Here is a 14,284-nt window from a genome sequence, read left to right as displayed (position 1 = left end):
TTTGGGAATTAACCAAAGTTCATCGCATTGTGACATTAAACATGGGGTGACTGTGTGCTGCCAGGGATAAAAAATGGTAAACAACCTCCATATAACAGAAACCCAGATCCAGATCATGATCTGGACGTGTTCCACATAATCCAGAGGAAGAGCATTTTCACACTTGAGATTTGTGTATTGTAGCATTGGTAACGTTGTCTTTGGCCTCACGGCTTCTGGCTACATCTGAGCTGCTGAGTTACTGGAGGACTACATGCTGCTAGCTAAGGTTAGCATTAACTGTACAGCTTTAAAAAGAACAGGCCAGCATTTCAAAAGCTGGAAACCTTCATAAAACCTCTTTCTTTTTCTAAGGAAAGGTATTTACATGATTCATGACTTTAACAGTCAGAGCTAATGTGCTTTACGCTCTCTCCAGCACTGATTTATGTATGGAGGAGCCAGTTTCAGGTGGGGGGGTGGGGGGCTAAATGTTTAAATGCTGGATGTTTTGAAAACAGGAACCGTTAATACCCAAACAGCAGCAGTGAAAGATACAGCAGCTGAAAATAATATAGTGATGATATGTAACACAGCAGGGGGTCCGAAACTCCTTCTGGCATGATCTGTGTATGCAAAATGGATTAAAGGAAAACAAGAACATCCCAGGTAAGGCAGCACTCACAATTAGCACACCTACATGCTGGAGTCTTTCCTTCCCGCCTGGGAACATTTTGACCTCAGGGGTAATCATATTTCAGAAGGCACAGAAAATAGCCGCACAACCACGTTTTATTTCAGGTATAAGATACAGAGAGCAGCAGGGTGTGGTAACATAACACATACTCACTCAAGACACAGTGCTGTTGTGGTGTTTTATGGAAACTCGTTCTCATGCTGCTTTAAAGGATCTTTAGCTGTGTCTCAGTTCAGGGGTCACATCCTTCGACGGCTGCTTTTAAGAACCAATCGCGTCACAGCGTCGACACCAGGCTGTCCCAGTTCAAAGGCTCCTTCAAATGCAACCTTCGTTTCCTGGCAATGAAGGATCCTCCGTGGCCCACCCTATCTCAAGATTCTCTACACGCCAGAAATGAGAACAACACCGACAGAGAGCCTGAGGACCTATAGAACCTTTAGGGACATTATCCCCTTTGGAAAAGAATGTGGATAAACCCAGATTTAAAAAAAATCAATCCCAGTATAGTAAAGTTTGCTCTAACAAAACCTGATACTCTGCCAAACCTCTGACGTGAAACACAATTTCACTTTGCAGAACATTTAAAGATGGTAGTAAAAAGAGTGTAGGCGGAAATATGGATGTTGCAGAAACAGTTAAATGATTTTTTAACATAACTGTAACTTTCTGACATCACCATGGTAACTCTTGCTGTAGGTGTGGCCTGCTTCAGGTTGGAGACCGCCTCCTGTCAATCAACGGAATCCCCACAGAGGACGGAACACTGGAGGAGGCCAATCAGCTTCTCCGAGACGCGGCTCTGACCAATAAGGTCACACTGGAGATAGAGTTCGATGTAGCAGGTTTGTCTCTGCTGTGATGGTGTAACTTTGTTTAGCTCATGTCGCCGTAGGACTGTGTCACACCTGCGTTTTTGCAACAGCATCAGCAGGTATCGGCGTCTGCTGAGGTCAGTGCAGTTTTTTGCTCATCGATGAGACGTTTAAAAATTTTATTAGGAGGCATTTAGCAGCTTTGTTGGAGCACAAACAGACAGATTTGCAAGGACTGGGTGAAGTGGTCAGACTCAGCTGCTGAGAGCTGGGGAGGTGGCAGGGAGGGGGTGGACAGAATAATCACAGCTCTGCTCTGCAGGGCAGGGCCCCATCGACATTTAGCCCCACAAAAACAATCACACTGATGCTGATGTATCTTTGTATTTTAGTTCTATATAGAAGAAAAGTCACATTGAAACGAATTCTGAAACGAGTCTCTGGACTCACATGAAGGTTCAATCAAGGTTTTTGAAAGGTAAAGTTGAATGGAGGTATAATGTTTGGTATTATGCTGACTGTTATATATATAGCAGATTTCAGGTAAACACTCAGAGAAACCAAATCCTGCAAGGTTGGATGGTGGGTCCAGGTGGGCGGGGCTTGGGGCATGGCAGAGAGCGGTGACTGCTTTGTTGTGACATCACAAAGTTGCAGAAGTCCTGACGGCTGGTTTTAAGGCTCAGTTTCTGAATACAGGCTGTGTGCATTTCTCTGTGGACTGAGGCTTTGATACTTTCACAGTATTAATATAGAACGTAGACCTGCTTTAGAATCACAAACACATGGACATCTGCCTTCATATTATATGGGACCTTTAATTGATGGACTCTGTAGGAAGGAGCAGGCTGCTTCATATTTCGGATGATTATTCTGACAGAAAATTGACTGGATCTTGTTTAATTAAGGTTGCATCAAGAAGGAGACAGATTGTCTCAAAGGACTCGTACAATAGATGTGTAATTTACATGACATTATACATCCAGAGACTCTTTGGTTTGACTTGATTTGTACTGTATAGCTCTCTGCAGTGACCTGTAAACAGAATAACCCCAAAAGTGGATGCAGCTAGTCGACAAATGCAGTATTTTCGACTCCTGAAATCATACCTGTTCATGAAATGAAATCACTGTGATACACAATGAAATCTGATTGATTGGAAGACAACTTTCTGACATTGTTATTCAGATTAGCCAAGTCACTCGGCTCTGCAGAAAATAAATGAACTTGTCGATCATTGTGTTTGCAGAGTGAATGAGCCAACTTACCAAGGGTTGTTCAAATAACTTGTTAAAGTCTGAAGTGGTTGCTCTGCACTTGTTGTGTTTATGCCGACATCCAGAACTGTTTCACTGGTGGAGTTCGTCTTATGACTCATGCAGACAAACAGTGAGGATTTGAAGTTGCTGTTTGGCCCGGAGAAGAGCAATTCAGAGGAGACAGGAGCGAGAGCTGAATGCCTCATGATTACAAATTTTAAGCAGGATGAAAAGAATTATTTGTTGCTTTTTATATTAACAGTTGCATGTGTCTAACACTGTGTGTGTGTCTGTGTGTTACAGAGTCAGTGGTGCCGAGCAGTGGCACCTTCCACGTCAAACTCCCGAAGAAGAGAGGAGTGGAGCTGGGGCTCACCATCAGTGGTAGCAGCGCACAACTACACACACACACACACACACACACACACACACACACACGCCAAACACTGTTCATGATGTATTCATTGTTTCGAAGAGCTGCTGGCAGAATGTGTAAATGTGAGACCACCCTGCACGTCTTCAGATGCACACACATGTATTTTCCAGGGAAACTGACCCTGCAGGGAAACTCAGCTGTAAACATCACCAGTGTTTATAAAATGGTATAGAAACCAGGCCACACACTCACAGTCTCTTTCTGACTTTGGTGGCGCTAGTCTCAAGCCTCTGGCCTTGCACCATATGGCCAACAGTATGTGGACAACCTGCACACATTCCTTTGTGATCTCTCAAGGTTTGGTCTCGACCTCTTAGTTCCAGCCTGATATTTTAGACACTGGTGTGCTAACTTAGTGGCAGCAGTTTGTGGACGGCTCTTTCCATGTCCTGAAAGCATTTCCCAGTGTTGCGCAGCCCCGTCCAGCAGCAGGTCTCCTCACCCCACATGAGTGTTGGACCTCACTGAAGCTTTTTTGGCTGAATGGAAGCAGAATCCTTCAGCCAGGCTCCAGAATCACGTGGAAAACCTTCCTGAAAGTGTGGAAGCTGGTGCAGCAGGATATCAATACCTGTAACTAATGGTTTCTGGAATGAGTGTAATGATAAATACAGCATACACACAACAACTATGGTGCGTGTAAAATTTTTATAGAATGTTTAAGTTCAATACCAAAATGTAACATACAGAAACCATTGATGTATATTAACATACAGCATCCTCTCTACAGTGTTGGTATTACTCCATCAGTCAAGGACAGCACTGGTGAAGCTTCAGTGCTGCCGTCCACACAGTGATTAACACTCACTTCAGCAGGAACGACCAACATACAGTGTTTAATTTTCATTAGTCTGGAATGTGTATATAATCCAGCTACCCAGTAATAACTGTGTTATCCTAAGTAGCATTAAATCAGTGATAGTTTGACTGTTGAACCTGAACAATTTTAAACATTTGGACTAAAGACATAAATAGATCAGTAAGTGTTACACAGACAGAGACTTTTATGACCATGTGCTCAGCAGGATCCACGTCTCCTCTCTGACTCTGCAGTGGTGTGTGATCGATGCAGAGAAAGCTCATGTGAAATGAACTCATTATTTCCAACCGTCCTGATGTACAGTTCAACCTGACACTGGTGGAAAAGAGCTGATCAGAGTTTCCAGTTTCACTGTTACAACAGGCTGCACTGTGGCGGTGCAATGGCTCCATCTTCTGACTGAAGGTGCTCACAGCTGACAGTGAGACTGATCCGACTGAAAACATCAGCTCATTTTTATATTAATCTACCAGTTTTTCTCCTGATAAGAGAGATTTGCGTTTCACTTTTCAAGTGATAATTTCTTTGCTCTTGGGGTCAAAACATTTTCAGCCATCTCAGTCCCAGTGTCTGTAAAAGAGTATTTCACTTGTGATTAGTGCCGTAACATTAAAAAATTATTTATTACAGATTTCCTTCATTCCAAAATGAATAAAAATATATAAGAATAATTTTTCTATTTATTATGATACATGTGTAGGATTGTTCTGGAACATTTTGTTAAGGAGGAGGAAATAAAAGTCAGGTAAATGATACCGAGCGGCAAAGAGCAACGCTACCATGTAGACATGGACGAGCGGAGGACTTGAACTGTTGGTGATGAGTAGATTACAAACAGCTGCCAGCGCCAGCGAGAGGCAGCCACGCCCACTAACACACACACAGACAGACCAGGGAGGCGGAGACACAGGGAGAAGACTAGTTTGAGACATATTTGTTGTCGTCATGTTGCTTCTTTTTTATTTTGTCATGATATACTTGATGTTGTTGTTGCTGCTGCTTATTGTGATGTCATCTCCCTCCACAGCCAGTAAGAAGTCAGGGGAGCCCCTCATCATCTCTGACATCAAGAAGGGCAGCATGGCCCACAGGTATCTCCCCTGAGTGTGTTCTGTCTGTAGGTCTGACAGTTTATCTCTCTGTTGTAGTGTATTTCCTGAAGCCTGTCTAGTTAATAATATGTTGTACATTATATACGACATGAGTCATAGGACAGATTTTAAAATCTTACTTCTGGTCTATAAAAACCAATCTTGGGCCCAAACTCCTGCCCCCAACCTGGGGCAGGTTTACTCAAAGTTCCCAGAATCAGAACAAAGCCAGGTGAAGGAGCTTTTAGTTTGTGTGCTCCTCAGCTGTGGAACAAGCTTCCTGAACACCTGAGATCTGCTCAGACTGTCAGCTCTGTTAAATTAGGGCCTAAAACATCACTGTTTACTGCAGCTCACCAATAAATTACATAGCTAACATCTTCTTAATCTTGTGTCATGTTTGGTCTCCGAAGTTTCTTATCTGATTTTATGCAAATATATTTATTCATATTTGTTTTTATTGTTTTTAATCCACACAAACTTCTACTAAAGACGAACAATTTATTATCACTAAAAATTAAGACAAAGCAATAGGTTGTGGAAATCAGCAGATTTAACCAGGAAAGCATGGATGAGTGGCATATCTGCTGTGAAGGTGTTGTATGTGCAAAAGCAAAAGACGATACCAAAATAAATGGATGTCAGCACATTGGTCAGCTTTTACAACCCTCCAAAGTCAACCAATCACCTGCTGAGGTTGGCCAGGACAACCTCCAAATCTGTGTCTGAAAGGTGCTGCATAGATAAACTTCCCTGAGTCCCTGATAATTAGGTGCTGCCACATACACAGATGATTTTATCTGTTTCTACTCTTTCTTCTCTCTTCTTTCTCTTTCTCTTTCTCTCTCTCTCTCTCTCTCTCTCTCCCTCTCCCTCTCCCTCTCCCCCCTCCAGAACAGGAACGCTGGAGCCCGGTGATAAGCTTCTGGCCATCGACAACATCAGACTGGAGAACTGCTCCAAAGACGATGCGGAGCAGATCCTGCAGCAGTGCGAGGAACTGGTCAAACTCAAGATCCGCAAAGATGAAGACAACTCAGGTACACGAGAGCATGTGCAGCACGGGGAGAGATCATTGGCTGGATCAGTAAACGTGATAATAATAATGTGAGTGATGGATCATCTGCTTGTTTTCTGTAGTCCATGACATGATGGTCATGACTTCAGCAGGCATCAGTGTGAAGGGAGGTGCACTGACCATGTCCGGCCACTGGGTGGTGCTGCTGACCACAGCTCAGAGATTCCTGCTGCAGCTGTAAAATCATCTGTAACAGGCTCTTTGTTGATGCCAGGGTGTGAAAAGAACAATTAAAAGTATCCAGTGTGAAACAATAAGAACAGTTAGAATAAAACAAATAAAGATTCAGGATGTAGTGAGAAAATTTGGAGGGAAATCAGCCAGAGTCTCATCCTGCTAAGGACAGTTCTGCAGGGCCACTTCGTCACATGTTACTAATTTTAGAGCCGCCATCTTGGATTTGTGTGATACGATGACTTAAATGAACGCATCCAAGTTGTGGCAAAGAGATGTCGCCCTGTTCCTCTGTGTTGTGATACGATGCAGCAGAGGGCTTGTGTAATCATGATAGATTATGATTTAGAGGGTGTAATCACATTCACATCCCCTACACACACACACACACAAACACACACTCACACACACACAAACTCACACGCAGAGATTTTGGGTTCATGTTACATGATGACAAGGCAGTCTTCTCCTTGGTTACCATGGAAACTGTGTCTTTCACACCAGTATTGTCTTGTGAAGAGTTTGAACATAGTTCTGGAAGAGTGTGTGTGTGTGTGTGTGTGTGTGTGTGTGTTATTGTGATGAGATATATATATATATATATATATATATATATATATATATCTATATATATATATATATATATATATATATATCAGACACGCAACATAACATAAACTCAGAGCTGAACAATACAGCAGAATAATATGTGTGTGTGTGTGTGTACCAGATGAGCAGGAGACGTCAGGCAGCATCATCTACACGGTGGAGCTGAAGCGGTACGGAGGCCCTCTGGGTATCACCATCTCAGGCACCGAGGAGCCTTTTGACCCCATCACTATATCCGGCCTAACCAAGAGAGGCCTGGCTGAGAGGTACACACACACACACACACACACACACACACACACACACACAGAGTCTTTTCTTGGAAATCTAGGTTGCCAGTTTGAGCTGTGAAGCTTTAACAAAGACAGTCCAGCTGCAGATTTCTGGATCACTCCGTTTTCACATAGAACAAAATAATCTGAACGACAGAGATACTCAAAGTGCAACTATAAAACATTAAAGCTACAATACAAAGGTTCTGGAAATCTAATTAGTGCATAAACCGCACGCCAGGACACACTGGCTGCATGACACATGTCCCACGTGAAAAACAGACGAGGCGCTTTGATGTGAGCAGACACATGTTCATGTGTTGATTGACAGCTGTGAGCTCCCACCCCTGACTTCTCTGATTGGTCAGAAGGGTGAGATGGGGAAAAATATCTGTGCAATACTGCCGAGCTGTTCAATGATTCTAGGTCAGTAAAGACACCGACAGCACCTTTCCACATTAAGAGATGAATATTTCAATTAAATTTTTTTTTTTTTTTTTATTACATACCATAGCTTTAAGATGCACCAGTTTCATGAGAAAAAATGAGCAACAAACACAAATCACTTTAACCCAACATTAGTTTTTAGGAGTAACTATGTCTATATAGTTTACATACGAGCAGATCCTCCGATTCATGTGTAAAAACTCTATAACTGTGTCTCATCACAAAGCATCAAACATACAAATTACATCAGTACTGGTGAGGAACCAGCGTGAGGCTTCACATCATCCCACACAACATGAAACAAATCACCTGCGCTTCCTCTGCGGCTCTATAGGAGCTGATGTGGGTGTAACACTCTGTTCTCTGCAGGGCAGGTAGGCTCATGTGGCTAATTTACACCGCCTCTACTGACAGCAACCAGGAACACATTGTCCCATCGCACAGGCCTGGTTCTGCTACACACATCTGTACATTTTTCGAAAACATTTCAGACATGACATAAAGATAGTGAAGATATTGTTTATCTTTATTCTTCATGTCTCATGAGGAGGATGGATCTATTCACTTCTCTGGAAATATCCTTGTATTAAAATCTGTGGGTTAAAATCTTCTGGTAGACTGTACAGTTACACTTAAGTTAGTATTTATTGATTAGTTCAGTGTGGGAGAACATGTCTGTGCCAGTATGTATGTCTGCTATGCGACACACTGAGGGCCATTTTTAGGAAAGTTTGGCTTCTCCAAGATTTCCAGCGGCAGCAGGGATCCAAAAAGCATGAAGACATGTTTCATCATTAATTTCAGACAGTATACAGTGCTGTTAAATGTCTGTTCCACTCATGCCACTGTGCAGATTATTAGTGTAGTTATAGCTACAAACGGTGTTGAGAAGGCCCTTGCACTGTCGAACACCTGCATTATGTTCCTGTATATCAAGTGTAAACCAGACAAGGAAAAATTCATTCATTCATAACTCAAATGATGGTTGTTACTCACCACCTACTACACTTTTAGTAGGTGGTGTTATGACTATGACGTCCATATTAGCATGCAGGTGTCTTCAGTGAGGGACTGTCACCAAACATGTGAAGTTTGGAGCGGATTGGACGATGTATATTTGCTTTGGTATAACTTCCTGTTTAATGGCGAAATATCGAAATTCACCGTGCCGCCACAGGCAGGCCGTTCAAGGAAAACTCCAAAGATTCACAATTTAGCATCACAAAGGTGTTTACATTAGACTGACTAAATATGATGTCGATCTGATAAATTCTGTAGGAGGAGTTTGTTAAAGTACGTTGCCCATAAATCACAACAAGTGCGCCAAAATAGCAGGGGAAATTCAAAATGGTTGACTTCATGTTGGGTTTAGGGTATGGGTGTAATAAACCTTTTTGTAAGTCTTGTCATGTAACGTGTCTACGGAATTTCATACATTTAGGTGAAGCACAGCCTAGGGACTGTATTTTTGAGGGGGGCTCTAGGGGGCCTGACACATGTGCAAAGTGTCATGAGATTTCAAGCAAGTTCAGGCCTCAAAAAGGCAATTGATTTTTTTAATGGAGAATAATAATAAACACAACAGTTTCAGTGGGGTCGTCACACCGGTTGGTGCTCAGGCCCTAATTAAACCCAACAGTCTGTAATACACAGATGAGAGGAGTCTGCAGCAAAACTGCTGTCACTTAATTTATGATGCAAACAATGTATTTACTCTGATGAATAAGAATTAGACATGAAATCCAGGATATAATACATGTGAGTCATGTACTAGATAACTGAACAAAATAAACAGCCCTGGCAGTGAGAACAGTCTCTCCATTAGTGGCCAGAACATTAACTATGGTCTTGGCCCTTGAGAGCAGCATCTGATTCAGAAACAGTCTAGTTAGAATTGTCAGTCCCATTCAAAAGGATGGATTAATTATTATCTCGTCTGCTTGAGATCAATTCACAGATAAATAGAGGGATTCCCCACGAGTAGCTGAGTGTGCAGCAGGTGTCATGTGAAATGAAGTGATGACAGATAAGATAATGAGAAACATGATGTGGTGGAGAGATTGGATAGTAGCAAGTCTCCATGGCAACAAGCCTGAGTGAAGGATGACATAATGGTTTTCCTGAGTCATAATCATCCACTGGTCAGCTTACATCCAGTCCATCACACAGCACTGATTTCACAATAAAACATCAGCACTTATTAGGGACTCGTGTTATTTCACCAACAGCTTCCCTCCACACACACACACACACACACACGCACACACACACACACACACACACAGACTGTGACCCCATTTCTTAGAGTTTGTGATGTAATTGTTCTATTTTCTAAACTGTTGCCAATATAGCACTTCAGACTTGTTGGCTAAAAGCTCTCTATAAATAAATTCAGCTCAGCTTGACACTGAAGTGCAGGTATACGGATGACATCAACATCGCTACGTCTGAAAATGTTCACACCGACCCAGTTTTTACTGAGCTGTGCTGTGTGCTTTTATTTTGTAAAACCAGCTAAGGTAAACAGAGCCCACAGATCTCTCAGACCCTCTCAGAAATACACATTTCACTTGAGCATGTAAGTATAAAGCATGCACTTGTGATATGAGTGTTTGCCTGAGATAAGAGCTTCAAATGAATGACATCAGATTAGAGTAGCCCAAGAGATAAAGGGCTGTTTTACATTTAAGAGCAGGGTTAATGCCCTGTCCAGTGATAGAGGGAGTAAAGGGAGTCACCTTGTTGTGAACACAGACCACAAGTTTTATTTAAACATGAGCAATTTTTTATTCAATTTCCCAACACAAATTTGCTCTGTAGTAGGTGACAGTATCACTGCAGCACTAAAGCTTAATTAAGTAATTAATTGGGTTTGTATCCAATTAGATTAGATGTGTATACAAGTAATTTGCTGGTTATGTTCAATATTGATAACATTTTTGGGGGGCAAATCAGGCTCTTCTCGAACTCAGAAGGGTCAATTCACAAAACTACACAACAAAAAACATACACACACATAAAAATTACTGTTGATGTCAGTATGTCGTTCTAGAGATGATACAAACTGCAGTTTCAGGGTAATCTTATCCAACCCAAGGACAACAAACAGCCAACACTTAAGTGCCAAAAGCTGCAGTTTCTCTAATGACCACTAGAGTCTGGCTCCAGCAGGGAGTCAGTCCCCAGAGACTCTCATGTTCAAATGTCCAACTTTACAGCAGAAAGAAACATGTTTACAGCCTGGTACAGAAACTGTTCTGGTCTCTAGAGATCATTTCCTGCGCTGGGGTGATTTTTTTTATGTCACATGTTTACATTTTATTCAGGCTTAAAGTTGTACATACTTTGAGTGACAGGTTGGTGAGCATTTGCTTGCCACAAACTGGTATTCACTGAAGTCTCAGTTCTGTCACTGCCAAGATGGCAATGGCAGAGCAGCCCGCTCTGAGCTTCCAAACCGCTTTTCAGAAACCTGTGGGTGACGTTACAGAGGCAACGCCCATCTTTATATACAGTCTATGGTTTAAACACATTTAACTGTCTTATATTAACCTCTTACCTAGCTCTGTGTGTGTGTGTACTCATGTGTGTCCAGGACAGGGGCTATTCATGTAGGGGATCGGATCCTGGCTATCAACAGCGTCAGTCTGAAAGGGAAGCCGCTGAGTGAAGCCATCCACCTGCTGCAGATGGCTGGAGAGACGGTCACCCTCAAGATCAAAAAACAGCTTGACAGTGAGTATAAAAACTTTTCATGGTAACTATGCAATGGAATTATTCATCTCAAGATGAATATCTGAAGATCCAGTTGAAGTGTTCAGGTATCTCGGGGTCTTGTTTGCGAGTGAGGGTTAGATGGAGCAGGAGATTGACAGGTGGATCAGTGCGGCGTCAGCAGTAATGCAGATGTTGTGCTGGACCGTTGTAGTGAATCGATTTGATGACCTCTGGGTAGTGACCGAGATACAAGCAGCTGAAATGGGTTTCCTCTGTATGGTGTCTTGGCTCAGCCTTAGAGATAGGGTGAGGAGCCCAGAGTGGAGTCGCATCTCCTTCACGATAAAAGGAGCAAGTTGAGATGGTTTGGGTATCAGATTAGGATGCCTCCTGGGTTCCCTCTTATGGAGGTTCTCCAATTGGGAGAAGTCCCGGGGTAGACCCAGAACTTGCTGGAGGGATTACATATCCCATCTGGCCTGGGAACACCTCGGGATCCCCTAAGAGGAACTGGAGAGTATTGCTGGAGAGAGGGACGTCTGGAATACCCTGCTTAGCCTGCCAGTGACTCTTAAAGACTGGAAGAGTAATCTGTTAGAAATTGGGAGTTATTCTGGCTCTCTTCTGTTGCCTTTATGAATAAATTATATATTGTTGCCTCATGTGATGATTTGCAGTCTTTGTAACAAGTTAGCAATCAACCTTGTCTGGAACTAGGCTCATTGCCTCAGGATATCTTTGATGTTTGATGATAATTTCATTAATTCCAACCTCTTCTCTCCAAGATATAGAGGAGAGAAAAGCAGTAGAGGTAGAAGACACGACAGAGAATGAACTCAGTGACCCCGAGGAGGATGATTTGACGGACAGCCAACAGACCAATAAGCTCTCTGAGCTTTACTCCACGACCATACCCAGCGTGGACTCTGCCATGGAGTCATGGGATGGCTCAGGGCTGGACGCTGGCTATGGAAGCCAGGGTAAGCTGTGGATTAACATTTGTAGAATGTGAAAGGTCAATACGGATATACATTCAGAGTAACATTTATGCAAGATGTAAAAAAAATTGGTGGTTAAGTGGTTATAATCATGTACAACAGCGGTCTCTGAATGAGGATCCTTCTCCTCCTGAAGGTACATACAGCAACCAAGCAGCTGGTATTGCCCTCCACCCTCACGAGTGGCGCAGTGCCAAGCAGCAGCGCAGCACCACGCCTCCTCCTGGACGCCGGAAGAACTACCCCTTCAGCGACGGAGGGTTCAGTGAGGATGACTGGGACAAACCACCAGGGTAAAACTTTTAGACTTTTACATTTTTAATTGCCAATCGTGTATCCTGGGTATTTTTGCTGACCATTTTTACGCAGTAAGATGAAAGGAAGTTTTTCAGATCTGACACAAACATTCACTCAAGAATGAAATGATTAGATTTTGGTGGTCAAAGGTCAAGGTCACTGTGACTTCACAAAACTCATGAAACTCGTGAACTCATACACTAATTATGACACATTTTACTCAAATATCTATAAGGATAAAATTAAGTGATAACATTTTAAAACCCAAAGCGCAAAGGTCAACTTCATCTGTGAAATCATAATGTCCTGCAAAAACACTTCTATCATTCAATGCTGTAACTCAAGAGGGATAGATTGCCACCACATTTGCTGCAACTTGGCTGGTTGGCAGAGCCAAAAAACCATGAGGAGGTGATTCTAGTTTTTTGTACATCTTTCATTCAGTAGCCATTGGTTTCCATCCTTTTTTGTATTGCATGAAAATCAGATAATACAGACTTGAAACTAGCTTAATTTGTCTAATCCATCACACTGAACGTCTGCATTGACTTTTGTCAAAGCTACATTATCATAAACTAGAGAAATAGATAGCAGATGTATTTTTTAGCTCATCACACTAATTTAATGGATACTATTTGTAAGTTTTGCTATTGCTACATAGATAACGTTAGCATTAACAGTTGTTTCGCCTACTCGCCAGTCTAGAAGAAATGTGAGTCCAGCATCAAACTTTATTCCTTTACTCATCAAGACCTGTCAGCAGACAAACTCTTGTCTCTATCACGTCTTCTCCTCTACTGAAGTTAGCATGCTAACCAGCTAGGCCAAGCTGTGTAAAGCTTATGTGTTTTGCAGATTTCAGGTAAACACTCAAAGAAACCAAATCCTATGAGGTTGGATGGTGGGTTCAGGTGGGCGGGGCTTGGGGCATGGCTGAGAGTGGTGACTGCTTTGTTGTGACATCACAAAGTGCCAGAAGTCCTGACGGCTGGTTTTAAGGCTCAGTTTCTGAATACAGGCTGTGAGCATTTCTCTGTGGACTGAGGCTTTGATACTTTCACAGTATTAATATAGAACCTAGACCTGCTTGATAATCAAAAAACACATGTAAATCTCTTTACACAATATAGGACCTTAAATTAGCAGATGTTGTATATCTTCAAAACTCTTGTGTCTATTTTCTACAAGCAGGTAAATCAGTTTTAAAACAGACCAGTGGTGTTTAATTCTCTGGTTTTAGTGGCAGCAACGACAGTTTGTGGTGAAGTGGACATTTCAGTGTGGAGGCTGACTCGTGAAGTCAGTGAGAGTGACACAGGATCTGTAGAGTGTGTGTGTGTGTGTGTGTGTGTGTGTGTGTGTGTGTGTATAGTGATGAGTCAGGGGGTTAAGCCTTGTGAGGATAGTAACATTTACTGAGGTTATATAACATCACTGGGGGTGGAGAGAAAGAGAGAAAAAAATTATCTGCACAATGAATGTGAATTAATCTTGTCAGTCGAGGACATTCAGTGTTAAAAGATTACTCATGTTGGATTTAAGCAGAACAGTCTTGTCCTTCAGTGGCACTGCTCTGTGATCATACCGGCTTTGTT

At 42.3% G+C, this 14,284-nt stretch overlaps 1 protein-coding gene across 1 annotated transcript in view; it reads left to right on the top strand.

Moving 5' to 3' along the window:
• The window catches only part of LOC139630742 (glutamate receptor-interacting protein 2-like), a 160,150-nt gene that overhangs the window by 135,164 nt on the left and 10,702 nt on the right, over window positions 1-14,284 (top strand). The window contains exons 13-20 of the mRNA XM_071494425.1: window positions 1,376-1,521; window positions 3,054-3,134; window positions 5,034-5,097; window positions 5,992-6,137; window positions 7,080-7,224; window positions 11,273-11,412; window positions 12,180-12,374; window positions 12,529-12,685. Of these exons, the coding sequence (XP_071350526.1) occupies window positions 1,376-1,521; window positions 3,054-3,134; window positions 5,034-5,097; window positions 5,992-6,137; window positions 7,080-7,224; window positions 11,273-11,412; window positions 12,180-12,374; window positions 12,529-12,685 (1,074 nt within the window). The remainder of the gene's footprint in view (window positions 1-1,375; window positions 1,522-3,053; window positions 3,135-5,033; window positions 5,098-5,991; window positions 6,138-7,079; window positions 7,225-11,272; window positions 11,413-12,179; window positions 12,375-12,528; window positions 12,686-14,284) is intronic.

The sequence above is a fragment of the Trachinotus anak genome, unplaced genomic scaffold (assembly GCF_046630095.1).
Source record: "Trachinotus anak isolate AG129_WGS33_773 ecotype Australia unplaced genomic scaffold, CSIRO_AGI_Tana_v1 ptg000013l, whole genome shotgun sequence".
In the NCBI taxonomy this organism is placed as follows: Eukaryota; Metazoa; Chordata; class Actinopteri; order Carangiformes; family Carangidae; genus Trachinotus; species Trachinotus anak.
Note: the sequence above shows the minus strand (reverse complement) of the source record. Positions and strands in the feature narration are given on the sequence as shown.